The 16,083-nt window shown below is 37.6% G+C and overlaps 1 protein-coding gene, 1 long non-coding RNA gene and 1 pseudogene across 3 annotated transcripts in view; 2 read left to right on the top strand and 1 right to left on the bottom strand.

Annotated features, from left to right (window-relative positions):
- LOC18793400 (probable xyloglucan galactosyltransferase GT14) lies at positions 617–2,436 on the top strand. The gene has a single exon (XM_007222591.2). It carries the CDS (start codon positions 777–779, stop codon positions 2,268–2,270), a length of 1,494 nt encoding a protein of 497 aa, XP_007222653.2. The 5' UTR covers positions 617–776; the 3' UTR covers positions 2,271–2,436.
- Positions 4,344–7,885, bottom strand: LOC18793451 (annotated as a pseudogene). Its single transcript, XR_002269941.1, has one exon. The product of XR_002269941.1 is annotated as a pentatricopeptide repeat-containing protein At1g62914, mitochondrial (transcript).
- The window catches only part of LOC109946604, a 14,623-nt gene continuing 11,380 nt past the window's right edge, over positions 12,841–16,083 (top strand). Inside the window, exons 1-2 of the long non-coding RNA XR_002269726.1 lie at positions 12,841–13,625; positions 13,752–13,919. This is a non-coding gene — a long non-coding RNA (uncharacterized LOC109946604). The remainder of the gene's footprint in view (positions 13,626–13,751; positions 13,920–16,083) is intronic.

The raw sequence follows: 16,083 nt of genomic DNA, 5'->3' as shown, positions 1-16,083 counted from the left end.
CTTAAGTTACGTAGAAAACATTTTTGTTTATAAGTGCAACAAAAAAATTATTTTTTATTTTTGAAGAGAAGCGATGATATTAAAAAACATATGAAAAATTACATACTAAATTATCTTTAATGATATCAGGAGGATCCTCATACAATTCAGAATTCAGATACCTAATTAGATATGAAAGTAAAAGAAACTAGCACATGAGGTACCAAATTGACTTCTTTAAAAACAAAACAAACCGAATCACTAGGATGTGCAACAAATTTTTTTACTAACAATTTAACTGCTTTTATAATTCAGAAATAATTTTAAAATTTTCTTTTAAACATTGCTAAAAACACTCTTCCTTGCTAAATATACTGCCAAACATGCCCTTAACCAGTGTCGGTGTCCCCCAGTTTTACGTGTAACAGCTGTACTTTAATCACCCGACAAACTATTAGACGTGCCTCCCTCGGTAAAAACTTTTTCAAATTGTTTTTCTTGTTGCAGATATCCAAAAGCAAAAGCAATTCTCATTTCATTTGTCATCTTCCAACAACCAACACTAGCAAGCCTATGATTTTTTCTAAAGTTAATTTTGTACTTATATTTGCCATACTGGACCTATCAATTCTCCTTCACATTATTAATGCTGTGGGGTTTCACTTTTATTTTCTTTCCTTTTGCCTTTTCCACAAACAAAGCTTTTCCCGTCCTTCTCTTAACTTAATGTCTCTGTCTTCTGCTGTGAGACTGGAGTAGCTGGAGATCTTGGTTGGCTCAGCAGAGCAAGCCCAAGAATGGAGAAACTGCTCCCTGCAAAGTGCTCTCAAGAACTCTGGTTTGGCATTCTCATCTCCTTTGCTTTGTGCTTTATATTGCTTTCCTTTGATTATTCAACCTTTTTTAGTGTCAACAATGGGGTCAATCTTTTGGTCAACACACAACAAGTTGACCCAATTGGTATTTTGAATAACCAAACCCTTTCAATTACAGACCAGCCCAGCACAGAATCATGCTCTGGTCGTTTTGTTTATATGCATGATGATCTTCCTGAAAAATTCAACCATGACTTGCTCAAGAACTGTAAATATCTTACTAGGGGGACTGATAAGCCCAATTTGTGTCCTTACTTTGAGAATTTTGGTTTTGGTCCTGAAATTGAGAACAATGAAGGGGTTTTGGCCAATGAGAGTTGGTTTTCCACAAACCAGTTCTTGTTGGAGTTCATATTCCACAACAAGATGAAGCATTATGAGTGTTTGACAAAAAATTCCACTCTGGCTTCGGCCATTTATGTCCCATTCTATGCTGGCCTTGATGCCAGCCTCCATCTGTGGGATTCTAATCTCACGGTCAGAGACACTTCGGCGAAAGAGCTTGTCGATTGGCTTTCGAGAAAACCCGAATGGAAGAAAATGTTGGGGAGAGACCATTTCTTGGTTGCTGGGAGGATTTCTTGGGATTTCAGGAGGCAAACAGATGATGTTTCTGATTGGGGTAGTAAACTGAGGTGGTTGCCTGAGTCTATGAACATGAGTATGTTATCAGTTGAAGGAAGCTCATGGAAAAATGACTATGCTATACCATACCCTACATATTTTCATCCTTCAAAGGACATTGAATTGATTCAATGGCAGGACAGAATGAGAAAGCTAGAAAGGCCTTACTTGTTCACTTTTGCTGGGGCACCAAGGCCTGACCAGCAGAGTTCGATTCGGGGCAAAATTATAGATCAGTGCCTAGCTTCAAGCACTTGTAAGTTAATAGATTGTAGTTCTGCTGGGAACATTGATTGTGACAACCCGGCTAGTGTAATGAGGGTGTTTCAGAGCTCAGTTTATTGCTTGCAGCCTGGAGGGGATTCATACACTAGGAGATCAGCTTTTGATTCTATTTTGGCTGGTTGTATACCCGTTTTTTTCCATCCGGGTACCGCCTATTCTCAATACTTGTGGCATTTGCCAAAGAATCATAGCAGCTACTCTGTGTTTATTCCAGTGAGGGAGGCAAAAGATGTGCCAGCCAGCATTGAGGAAATCTTGCTTGGCATTTCAGAGGATAAGGAATTTGCCATGAGAGAGGAGGTTATAAGGCTAATTCCAAACCTGGTTTATGCAGATCCCAGGTCAAGATTAGAGACCGCAGACGCATTCGATTTAGCTGTGAAAGGAATTCTTGAAAGGATAGAGGATGTTAGGGAGGTGATTAGGGAGGGGAAGGATCCTAGTGTTGGTTTTGCTGATGAGGATAGTTACAAGTACACATTTCCTCAGACACAAGAACAAACTTGATTGAGTTCAATTATTTTTGTTTAGAAAACAAAAGGAGATAGAAGAAGAGGTGCAGATCTGCAATTGCTCTTTGGGTGTAAAAACTATATGAGACAGAACATGTACTTATTTAGCGTAAATTATAAACTGAAGTTGTGATGTTCTTGTGTTTTTAAATTTTTTTGTCAACCTCTCTCTCTTCCTCTCTCTCTCTCTCTCTCTCCCAGTCTCGAACGGGTTTTGGTTTGGACCACAAATCCAACAGGCTACTGGACACCGGCCTTGTGTTCTTAAACATTCATTTATTTATTTAACTTTGCAATAGTTAAACTTTGGTTGATTTGGATTCCACTCTATGTTAGTGTGATATTAGGGGCATAAAAACTGTCGAACCAGAAAGTCGAACCAAATCGAGTTTACCAAAATAGTCAAAATCAAGCTGAAAATCAAACTGGACAAGTTATATCACAAAAAATAAGATCAAACCCAACCGAATTGACTATATTTATTCATTTTATTTTTTAAACCACAAAAAATTTGAACCAAACCGAACCAAACAGGACAGAAACGGTTATGATTCTATATCACAAGAACATACTCCCAAACCCAAATTTTAGGTGTTTTAACATTAATTTTTTTCATGTTAACTTTCTTTGAGTTAATTTTAGTTTAATCCGTCGTAATTTACTTTTATGGACATTTTAACTAAAATAAAATAAATTCTGGAAAATAAAATTTGTTTCATAAAAACGAGTAGAACACATAAATAAAAATGGTTTTGGGGCCATCTTTTGAAAGAAATGATAGTCAAAATTTAAATAAAATGAAATCTGAAGAAACTTTGGCATTGAAATATGAATAAATTAATGTTAGGTGGATAATTTAACAAATAAATGTGTATTGATAAAGTTTGAAATGAAAAATGATGTTGGATATAATTTAGAATATTTTATTTAATTATTTTTATCATTGGATTTAAATTTGGTCCTTTTTTCTTTAAACCATCCAAAAGCAAGAGGAAAGACTACACGGATGACCCTAGCTTTTGCCAAACTCATGGTATAGCGACCTCCACACAAAATGTACGGCTCGTAAATGGGCCGTTCGGTCTAAATTTAATGGGCTTGGATCGGGTCGGGCTGGCTTTAAAGAAGGGAGAGAAAATATCGGGCCGGGCCTAAACGGGCCCTGCTTCATTAAAAAAAATCATAAAGTTAATCATAAGGGCATTTTAGTCCAAATTTGATATTAAACTCACTTAATTCCAATATTTTCACATCAAACCAAATTCATAAAACACCCAATAAAGTCACACAACTTATAAGATTTTTCACAAAAATAATAAAACCAAGTATTATTTTTGAGGTTATTACATAATTAGATCATAATATGTTTTAAGAAATAATTTTAAAAAATAATAAGTATCAAAAAAATATTTTTTTTAAAGGATGGTATGAATAAATATGCAAATATTTGGTGATCTGTTTAAGAAAAGCATGATTATATTAGGTGGTACGATTATGTTTCGTGATATGATTATATTTGGTGATGTGATATGTTGTTCATATTATATATATAGTTGTTGAATTAATAATTGACACAAATTAATGTGCTAATCATCCAATTATAAATTAGGAATGAGTAAAGAAAAGTAAATAAAATGAAACAAATTATATATGTGATTTAAGTGATATAATCCTAAACCTAAACTCTTATTTATACATAATTATATATGTATGCGGGCCTAACGGGCCAGACTTTTGTGGACGGGGCCTGGGCGGGCTTTCTTGGGCTTAATTGGGCAAAGCCTATGAGCCGGGCGGAGCTTCAGACACCCAAGCCCAAGCCTAGGCCAGCCCAAGGCGGGCCGGGCCATCTCAAAGCCCATAACGAGCCGGACCGAGCTTTTTTCGATGGGCCGGGTGGGACCCCATCGGCCCATGAGCCCGCGGGCCAAATGATGAGGACTAACAAAATGTATCTTCTTTTATTTATTGAAACTTACAATGTACTTTATATAATAACCTTTCTATTTTTTTTTTTTCTTCTCTGGTTTACTTTCTGAAAAAACAGGACTAAATATAAATTCTTTAGTTGCTATAAGAAACAGAGGTAAAAACTGGCATTGTCTCATATAATATTTCTACAACCAAATGGAAATAATTATAGTTTGATGAATTTCAATATCCTGCAATGTTCTTCTATCTCTTTTTGTTCTCTAAACACAATCTACCAAGTTTATTCTGGTGTCTCAGGAAATGTAAACTTAAAATTATCCTCATCTGCAAAACCAATACCAGGATCCTTCCTCTCTCTAATAACCTCCCTAACATTCTCTATCCTCTCAAGAATTCCCTGTACAGCTAAATCGAATGCATCTTCGGTCTCTAATCTTGACCTGGGATCTGCATATACCAGATTTGGTATTAGCCTTATAACCTCATCCCTCATGGCCAATTCCTCATGCTTTGAAATTCCAAGCAAAGTTTTCTCAATGATGCCTTCTTTCAAATCTTCAACTTCTTTCACCGGAATGAACACCGAATATTTGGTATGATTCTGCGGTAAATGCCACAAATACTGCGTATACGCAGTTGCAGGATGAAAGAAAACCGGAATGCAGCCCGTCAGAAACGAGTCGAAAGTTGATCTTCTAGTGTGTGAATCCCCTGGAGGCTGCAAGCAATAAACAGAGCTCTCAAACACCCTCATAACAGTAACTGGGTTGTTACAATTAATCCCAGAAAAACCACAATGTAAGAACTTGCAGTTGCTTGAAGCTTGGCACTGCTTCATAAGCTTGCCCCCGGATTGAATCAATCAAGTTTCTAAATAGCCGCACAGCTTCTTCCCATTTTCCAGACTTGCACGCTGCAGAAATTAAGGAAGTAAAAGTGACAGCATCTGGAATTATGCCGTTCTCATTCATTATTTCAAACAGAGCAAGTGCTCGCTTCCAAAGACCATATCTCAAAATAGGATCACAGCCCGGTCTACTCGTCTTTCTTTGCATAAGCTGTCAATGACTGGATTATAGCCTTGAGGGTTGGGCTTAAACCTTCCATCTTGATAGATGTGCTCGAGTATCTCAAGTGCAATACATGTCTTCCCAGCTCGGCATAACAAATTCATTATACGAGCGTAAGTGACTTCACTGCATGCTAATCCTTTCTCTATATTTTCAACTGCATGGCCTCAGACATCGACCCATACTTGCAAACTCCATGAAGCAAAGCAGTCAAAGTATAAGCATTGGCTGAAGACCATGTTTAAGTTTAGTTGCTAACACAGAGAAACCCAAGTCCACCCGATTCATAGGGCACAAGCAATTGATAACAATACTCAGTGTACTGACTTCGGGGTGTAAGCCAATACAACCCAGCATCTGTTTATACATAGAAACTACAGCGGAAACCTGATTCATCTTGGAGGGGGCCCCAAAACAAATGATTAATAGACTAAATAGAGGGAATGGGTTTCATTTGAATTATGGATTTGAAGTGACCCAGTGCTTCATCTAACCCAAGATTACCAGATTTACAACGCATTTCTACCAATTTCTCCAAATCAATGGTTTCCTTAGGGTTAGGATCCTATAATTGTTTGAAACCACTTCCATTCACTAATATTGCTTGGTCATACAAGTTTAGAATGCAATGACATGATTAGCAGTTAAAGATTTAACAGAAATGTAACTAGTTCCACCAGTCTCATGGGGAACTATTCTGCAGATACAACATGCCTTTTAGGACGCAAACCTCTCAAAGCCTTTAGGGTTTCCAAATCAGGCATCACCCCTTGTTCGATCATTTCCTCAACGAGCCTCAAAGCTTCACCTGTCCTTTTAGCTTGCATATAGCCGTTGACCAAGGCTTTATAGCAAGAAGCAATATCAGGGACACGATCTTTTATCACCATTAAATCAATGACCTTCTTTGCCTTATCCATTTTGCCACGAAAACAATAATCATCAATTAGCATACTGCAAGTTATTTTGCTCAGCTCCATACCATATTTAACTTTGGCCTCAACTACTTTATGAGCCTCTTCTGGCATCCCTCCTTGGAAGAGAGCATCCAAAAGTATTGTCAAATTTATGATATGTGAGGTAAGACTCCCTGAGCTACCATTTCATCAAACAACCTTGTGGCTTCAGCCCATTGATATGTACGGCACATGCCATAAATTAGAGAGTTGTAAGTGAATATGTTAAGCCTCATACCTCTTTGGGGCATTAGCTCTAACACGGAGAGCGCTTCCTCGATCCGTCTCTCCTTGCAAAGAGCATGTATTACAGTGGTAAAGGTTACAACATTTGGTGCAATTCCTTCATCCAGCATTCTATTAAACAACCTTGTGGCTTCTTTCCATTGCGCGGAATGGCAGAGGCTATTAATTAAGGAGCTGTAGGTGACGACATTAGGCTTTACACCTCTACGGAACATTTCTTCCACAAGGTTAAGTGCCTCTGCCGTCTTCCCTTCCTTGCCCAAAGCATCCAACACAGAACTGAATGTAACAATATCAGGGAAGGCGCCACAATCAATCATGTTTCTAAAATAGCAGCACAGCTTCTTCCCACTTACCCGACTTGCATGAAGCATCAATTAAGGAATTGAAATGGAAAACATTGGGCTTTATGCCTTTGTTTTTCATTATTTCAAACAGAGCAAGTGCTCGTGTCCAAAGACCCATGTTGCATAATCCATAAATTAATGAAGTGTAACTGAATTTATCCGGCACAACACTTTTGTTGATCATATCTCGAAATAGGGTCAGCGCCTCATCTATTCTTCTTTCTTTGCGTAAGCGGTCAATGATTGGATTATAGCAATGAGGGACAGGCTTAAACCTTCCATCTTCATACATTTGCTCGAGTATCTCAAGCGCCATACATGTTTTCCCAGCTCTGGACAACCCATTAATTATAGTAGCGTAAGTGATTTCACTGCATGCTAATCCTTTCTCTTCTATTTTCTGGAACAAATCCATTGCCTCAGAGAGCGACCTATACTTGCAAACCCCATGAAGCAAAGCATTCAAAGTATAAGCATTGGGCTGAAGACCATGTTTAAGGATAGTTGCTAAAACAGAGAAACCCAAGTCCACCCGATTCATACGGCACAAGCAATTGATAACAACACTCAGTGTACCGACTTCCGGGTGTAAGCCAACACAAGCCAGCATCTGTTTATACATAGAAACTACAGTGAAACACTGATTCATCTTGGAGACTGCCCCAAGCAAATGATTAATAGCCCAAATCGAGGGAATGGGTTTCATATGAATTACGGAATCGAAGTGACCCAGTGCTTCGTCTAACCCAAGATTGCCAGATTTACAACGCGTTTTTACCAAATCCTCCAAATCAATGGTTTCCTTAACACTAACAGTATGACAACGATTGACATCAAAAGAGCAAAACTGGCTTCTGAAAAAGACGAGCCCAAACAGAGAATAGAGAGAAGAAGGATTACCCTTTTGGAGAAGCGTGAGCCCTGCAGCTCTTTTCGCGATAATTTTCGTCATCATCGACCAGCTCCTAAGGCAGAGCAAGCAATTCACGATTTTTTTGGTCGAAATGAATGAAATTTGTTTGCCAAAAAACTAACAAAAAGAAGAACAAGGACTCAAACATAACAAAATAAAACAAAACCCAAAATAGCAAAATAGGAGGCCCAAAACAACAAAAGCCCACAAAATACAAAAAACCCAACATCTAACCCTAAACAAAACAAGTCGCCGTCACCACCACAAGAAAAACCGCCGCCACAAGAAGAGTAAGTGAGAGGGTTTAGTTGCTTCAATTTCAGGGAAGATGGATTGTTGTCATGCCATACATCCATATATATATATAAAGGAAGAGAATGGTTAAATATTCAAAAATCTCGAAAATACCCTTTGTCAAAATGGTGAGATAGTAAAACACCACTGACTTAATAAAAAGAAAGAAAAAGAACAAAAGAGTCGTGCTGTTCTACCATAGGGGAAGGGTGAAGAACGGTTTAACCCACGAACAAGGGTTGCCTAGAAAAGAGGAACTGAAGAACGCAGAGACAAATTAAAAAACAAATTGAAAAACCAACTCAAATCCACTACAGTTCATGTCAGTTTTAACATTTCCCACACAACCTAACATCCTCATGCCATTACACAGCAGTTCCTTTCACTTTTTTTGCTTCAATGAATCTTCTTTCTGCAGAGCATCAAGATGTTAGGGGTACAAATCTCTCTCTCTCTCTCTCTCTCTCTCTCTCTCTCTCTCTCTCTCCCTCTAATTTTATTTTTATTTTTATTTCCTGCAAAGCATAAATGTAGAAAGCATTTAGGTTTGATCTGTTTACTATCTCTAATTTTTGATTATATTTGTTCTTTCTCCAGAGCACCAATGAAGAGCATTTAGATTTGATGTGTTTGATGTGAATGGTATGAATATCTCTCTCTCTCTCTCTCTCTCTCTCTCTCTCTCTCTCTCTCTCTTTTTGGTTTTTTTTTAGTTCTCTCTCATTTTGGTTTTGTTTTTGGTTCGCCAAATGGTTTTCTTTATTTTCCTGTCAATGACTTTAGTTTTTCTGTGCAAGGAAGACCTGTGAAGATACTTGGCAACAAGTTGCTTGACATTAAATTCTTCAGTATGTTTTGGATTTTTAATTCTATTTAGAGCAGCTCCAGCGCTGCAATGAAACCGGGCAAAAGGCCCCCCGGGCAAGCCCATTCCAGCTCCAGCGTGAGAGAGGAGGTCAGGGCAATCGATGAGTCCCACCAGCTCGGGCAAGCTCAAGGGCAGGTTTCGCCTGGGCTTCGGCCCGAGGGCTGTGATGTCAACGCTGATGTCACGCTAACGTCAGCGCATGGTAATTCAAATTTTTTTTACCGTTGGTGCGTGAAACTCACATGCTAACGGTAAAAAAAATTTGACTTCCGCTCGCTAACGTCAGCGCTGATAGAATCCAACGGGCATGTCCCACGTGTCGCAACTGGGACGCTCTGATATGTTTTTTTTTTCGAGAAATCCGACAGTCCTCCTTTTTTTTGGCTAAAAAAATTACAACAAAAAATCGAAAAAAATCTGAAATTTTTTTTTAAAAATACCAAAAAATTATGTATTTTTTCCCTATAAATACCAAACCATTTTATTTACTTTCCACACCAAATCTTCATACAATTTCTTCTCAATCCAATATTTTTTACTCTCCACTCACATTATTCACTTTCCACACCAATTCTCCATACAAACTCTTCTCCTTCCAATATTTTTTACTCTCCACTCACATTTTTATACTACTTTCCACACCAATTCTCCATACAAACTCTTCTCCTTTCAATATTTTTTACTCTTCACTCACATTTTTCTACTACTTTCCATTTGTATAAAAAAAAAAAAAAAAAACAAATGGCATATTCTGTCGAAGCCAGAGGCTCGTGGACAACTCAGGAAGATATTGCGTTGTGTCAGTCTTGGGTGAACGTTAGTCATGACCCTATCACGGGCAATGAGATGAAGTTCCATCATATGTGGAGCAAAATTCATGGAGAATTTTGTCAAAGATTGGGTTCCAGTCGGACCAAAATGGCCTTGTCTAGTAGATGGAAACTTCTGAATAAAGCGTTAGGGAAATGGAGAAATACCTTGACAAAAGCAATGGAGAACATTCGAAGCAGTCAAAAATATCCGATGAGGTAAAATATTTATAATTTCCATTTTAATCAATTTAATGTAACTTTTTTTTATTGCATATTATATTTCTTTTTCTTGCATAATCTTTTTTTTTCTTTTTGCATTTCCAATTTGTCCATATTTTCTTGCATAATCAATTTTATTCTTGCATTTCAAAATAGTTTATATTTTCTTGCATAATATTTTTTTTTTCTTGCACTTCTAATTATTTATTTTTAATAGATCATACAAGCACAAATATGGTTCGGTGCCATGCGGCAAGGCAAAAAAAGTTTCGTGCATTTTCAATGTTGAGAAGTTGTGAAGGATTGTTCGAGATTCAAAATTATTCCCACCGGTCCGCCTGTTGTGTTGAATGAGATGCCACTCCACGATTTGCCATCAACCGATTCGCCATTGGACTCCCTAATGGAAACGGAGTTTCCACTCCCGCGTCCGCCGAAAGCTATTGGGAGAAAGGCGGCAAAGACCAAGAGAGGGAGCACTTCGAATAATGAATGTGTACAATTGTTGGAGCAAATAGCTAAGAACACCTCACTAAGAATTGAGTGAGACTTGAAAAGAGATGAAGCGGACAAGGCACGAGAGGAAGCATTTGCAATTCAACAACAGCAGGCACAAGAAAAAGACATGGATGATATAGAGATGAAAATCATGGCCATGGATACGAGCCATATGTCTCATGAAACAAAGGCCTATTGGAAGCTCACACGAAGGGATGTGATGAGAAGAAAACTTTTCCATGATGACGGACCTAGCAATACGGATTGGTTAAATGATGAAAACCATTAGGTTGTATTGAAACACCTTTGCCATATGTTGTATTTGTCGTATTGTTGTATTATCCTTTAATTTGTTGTATTGTTTCCTTTTTATTCAATAAAAAAAATATTAAATAATATGACTATTTATTAAAAATATTTGAGCATCAAAACAAAGATTAATTAAAAACACACCTTAATTTATTGCAAACAACACACAAAACAAGCCATACTTAAAAGCATAATTCCAAAAAACACCACACACAAAATAAAGCATAATTAAAAACAAAGCATAATTCCAAACAAAGCACTAATCTTTACTTCATCCACTATGATTGCCTTTCATCTCCCACAAGTGCTCGATCAAGTCAAGTTGACGTCTCTCGTGAACATATAAAGATTGCATTTCTTGATAACGATCAATCATGGGGTTGTTGTATCGACCATCCCGAACTAACGGTTCGGACTCCATTGGTTGTCCATTTGGTCCCATCAGACTTTCATATATTCTTGTCAACGCTGTGTTCATGAGATCGGGTTCAAACACCTCTAGAGCATCGTAGTCACACTCATCTTCCACAATCATGTTGTGGAGAATGATGCAAGTCATCATAATACTCCGCAGTACCTCCTCATCTAGCATCCGAGCAGCACCCCTAATAATTGCCCAACGAGCTTGCAAGATACCCAAACACCTTTCCACGTCTTTCCTGTAACCTTCTTGAAAGGAAGCAAAGCTTGTTTCCTTCTCGGATTGGGGATTCGGAATTGTTTTCACGAATGTCGTCCACCTAGGATAAATTCCGTCAGTAATGTAGTACGCACCAGAATATACAGTATTGTTGATTTGGTATGTGACCTGGGGGAATGACCTCGCAATACCTCGTCAAACACCGAGGATTAACCAAGGACATTGAGGTCATTCTAAGATCCAGCAACCCCGAAGAAGGCATGCCAAACCCAATAGTCGAATGAAGCTACAGCCTCCAAAATTATACTTTTTTAGCCTTTCCGATTCCCGTACTCTCCTTGTCAAGCAGTAGGACAATTCTTCCACTGTCAATGCATGCAATCGATGCTTCCAATCATTCCTGGGAAACCTCGAGCCTTAGCGTTTTGTAGAAGCCTTTGCAGGTCTCTCGACATGGGTTTGCGAAGGTACTCCCTCGTGTACAAATTTTCCACTGCATCACAGAATCTCACCAAGCACTCTAGGATAGTTGATTTTTCCATCCTTGCAATCTCATCTATCTGCTCTGTAGATGCCCTATAAGCAAGTATCCGCAAAGCAACTATACTTTTTTGCTCCGGGATAAGACCAAAACTCCAACAGCATCATGTTTTTGAATGAAGTATGTGTCGTAATTACAAATATTATGCATGATTTTTTGGAACAAATGTGGCTGCATTCTATATCTCTCTTGAAACTTAGAAACAGGATATAACGAATTTGGGATAAAGTAATCTTCCAAGAGATTCTTACCTCGAGACTCCCTACGCTTGTCCACATTTGGGGCACGACAATGGCGGTGTTCCCTTGATTGATTAAGCATACACACCGCTGCTGCAAGCATTTGTTCCTCTTTTTCATCGGCGTCCCGATCTTCATCAGTACGTCTATGCCAGATTTCTTCCCTTTCTTTTTGTTGCCTCTCCAACATCCTCCTGAAGTTTGACATTGAAAGTAGAATGTGTTTTGTAAAATTTGAGAAATGAAGGAATAGATAAGAGATGGTGTGAGAGGTATGAGTTGATGGTGTTGTTTTATAGAGGGATTCATAAGATAGAGATGACAAGTGACACAATTTTAGAGGGTGAAAATCTTATCTGAAATTTGAGATTATAATTTTTTTTAATGAATATCCGAAAATTTTATCTTGAATAAGACATGTGGCAACCGAGATTCTCATCCGAAAATCTTTTCTGAAAAATAATGGACACGTGACAACCAAAAATCTTATCCTAAAATTTAATTACAAAAGATTATCAAAATTAATGATTTAAAGTATAAAAAAAATAGGAAATAAAGTACAATGAATAATATTTTCCTTAGACTTAGCTCTCATGGGTGGAACCACAAATGGCAAGGCTGACACTATTTACGTGAATAGTGGCAGCCCTTGCTTGCCCTTGCCTAGACTTAGCCCTTATGGGTGGAGATGCTCTTAGTCTTGATTTGATTTTGATTTTTAATTCTTTTCCCTTCTCCTCAAGTTTGATTGCATTGCATTGATGTCTCTCTTTATCTTTAAAACAGGGCCTTGCGGTTTAATTTGATTATGCTAACACTAATTCATTCATCCATTCATGCCCTCCGTCTTCTTCCACACAATGAATTCCTCCACCTTTGTTGAAGTTTATCTCTTTTCTTTTGTCAGAAGAAGCAGGGGAAGACTTCCCTATCTTAGAGTATCTACAAGATATTTATTATTATTTTTCTTTTTCAATTTTTCGATTTAATTAGTTTAACTCCTCCTTTGTATGCATCTAAGTGTGTTTTAAAGGATTTGCTGCGTACTGTGTCGTTGGCAAACAGATATCTATTGCATTTTTACAAAGGATGAAAGCTGACTTTAGAAAAAGATATGGGGTGGGTCATTTGCTGGAGGAAAAAGCAGCGCAGTAGAGACTCAAAACAGAGAGAAGGGTGGGGAAGCATCAGGAATAAGGAATAAGAAAAGAAAAGAAAAGAAAAGCACACGTTAGACTTGGAGTTCTATTTCCACATAACTGCTGCTATTTCTTCGTAACTGTAGCAGTTCCAAATGTCAACTGCATAATCAAAACTTCTTCGCCAATTTTCACAAATGAGTTCTTCATTATATTTTTTATCTTCCGTTTTTTTCTGTTCTTTATAGTTGTTTCGATTTCTTCTCCTATTTTGTTCTAACTTATGGGAGTTGGGGGTCCAGAATTCCCCCTTTGGCAGAGCATCAGGTAAGAATCTTCTCTCTCGAAACTGCTCTAATTTTTGTTCCAAATACAATTCTAGAGACGTGGTAGTGGTTGCAACTGAGGTGATCTATTTTGTTTGGTTCAGTTAATGTAGTAGATTATCTGCAGGTAAGACTTTGGCGTTTGAGGTATACAAGCTATTAGCTGAATGAAACACTTTGGCCTTTGGTTTCTTTCACTTTGTGGTTGCTGGAGGAGCCGACTCTTGGTGGATATGTTTCTCTTTCAGTCTCCTTGATGTCGAACTAGACCCTTTGTGTGGGACAAATGAAGAAGGTACCCAGTTTTCCAATTCTTTTGATGTGGCAAATGAAAGCACTATGTATATCTACAAAAAAGCAAAAAGACGACGGTAAATCACCGTCGTGTATTTGGTTTTTCAATGGTCGTGGAATCCACCGTCATCTTTTCCCTCATAAACCACGACGCTAAATAACCGTCGTTGTTAAACAATACAACGTCATCAAAAAATACAAAACGACGTCTTTGTACTGCAAAAGATCTAAAAAAAGCAATCGATGATGATAATAGACGACCAATTCTCTAAAAAGACCGTCGTTAAAAAGGGAAAATATGACACATATTAAGAGAACAAGGCCGCAAGATAGACATACAACGACGACAATAAAAATACGCCGACGTTAAATATAATTTTCACGACAATAAAAAATATGACGTCTTTAAATACATTAGAAGACGACGTTATTGATACCTACTACGTCGCACATATAAACACAACCGTCGTACAATTAATTTTCCACTTCGATTTTTTGATAAAAGATGACGTGGAAATAGTTGTCAGTGTCATTATTTACGACGTATGTGTTTCTATAGTAGACGTTGAAAAACTAAACAACGTCAGTTACAAATATATGAGAGTCGTATTAAAAAATTTATACGTCCTATTTTCAGAAACAAACAACGACCATAAATATTAGACGTTGTTAAATACAACAACGTCGGAAAACAATAAAAACAGACGTGTTTAGTCTGCTAAAGTTCTACAACGTCTCTTATTTACAAAAAACCGTCGTGAAATAAATTTTCCACTTCGATTTTATCTAAAAAAGATGACGTGGAAATAGTTGTCAGTGTCATTATTTACGACGTATACATTTATATAGTCGACGTTGTATTTATATGTATTCATTACTCACGACGCACTTAATAATATAGACGACGTTGAACGTCTAAACAACGTCGGTTCCAAATAAATGAGAGCCGTATTACAGAACATATAGACGGCGTAGATTATGATGGGAGCCGTATTACAAATAACGTCGTTTAATTGTTATTAGACGGCGGTTATAATGAATTTCCGTCGGAATTAATTTCGTTCCTCTTCGTTTATAAAAGAACTTGCGACGTGGAAAATGTATGATGACGTCGTATTTTTTAACGTTCAGATTACATATCTCGTTTTTTAGACGTCGGTATTATGGGATTGGAGTCGTGTTATTTTGAATTACATGGCGGTTCTTTATCCTTCACCGACGTGATATCCTGAATAATTGCTTCACAATAGCGTCGTGGTTCTTCATTGTTACGTTGCTTTAAGACGTCGGTAAATATGCTGAATAACTGATTCACAATAACGTCGTGTTTTATTTGAACGTAGAAAGTGAAGAAATCACATTACAATATATTACAAAATTAATGTCATACACTGCCAATTACATAAGCATCATTCAATCCATATATCTTCACACCCATCTCGAATATTTTGACCGCCTAACTCACCTACCAGTTCATCAAATGTGTCAACATTTGGCATCCCTCTAGTAAATGGCTCACACTCAATTATCACATCACCTAATACTTCATCACCAATAACATCATTATATTCTCTACTAGGCATTGATAACACTACCGACCAACCACGATGCATCGGGTCGTCAACAAAAAATATTTGTTTGACTTGAGAAGCCAAAACAAATTGGTCATTCCTATGTCCAATTTTACTCAAATCTACAAGGGTAAATCCAAGTTCGTCGACTACAAGACCAGAACTATCTATCCAATCACACCTAAAGACTGGGATTGTAAACTTTTGGTAGTCAAGGTCCCAAATTTCTTGAATGACACCATAGAAACCCATATTTGAGAGAATTGGGTTTTTATCCTTGGCACTAGCAACTTGCATGGTATGTGCAAGTAAATAAACTCCACTATTTTGAGTTGTCCGCACATCATCTTGTGCCTTGATATTGAATTTAATACCTTTAATAAGATAGCTCCTATATAATGGCACTGACATGTTTGGACCAGCTGCTAGCCACCTTAAATTTTCTGATACGCCATGATTGTCTTCATCAACTTCACTTTGAACCTGCAAATTAATCATATCTTAATTCATCCTAACATATAAATAAGAAGAAAATTAAAAGAGAAATACGTTATTCACGCTTAGCAGTTTAGTCGCGTTGACGTTATACGAACT

The sequence above is a fragment of the Prunus persica genome, chromosome G1 (genome assembly GCF_000346465.2).
Source record: "Prunus persica cultivar Lovell chromosome G1, Prunus_persica_NCBIv2, whole genome shotgun sequence".
In the NCBI taxonomy this organism is placed as follows: domain Eukaryota; kingdom Viridiplantae; phylum Streptophyta; class Magnoliopsida; order Rosales; family Rosaceae; genus Prunus; species Prunus persica.
This window is presented reverse-complemented; position numbering and strand designations above follow the sequence as displayed.

Bases quoted from the DNA above. Each gene is read 5' to 3' on its own strand.
- LOC18793400 (XM_007222591.2), top strand. From the start codon at position 777: ATGGAGAAACTGCTCCCTGCAAAGTGCTCTCAAGAACTCTGGTTTGGC.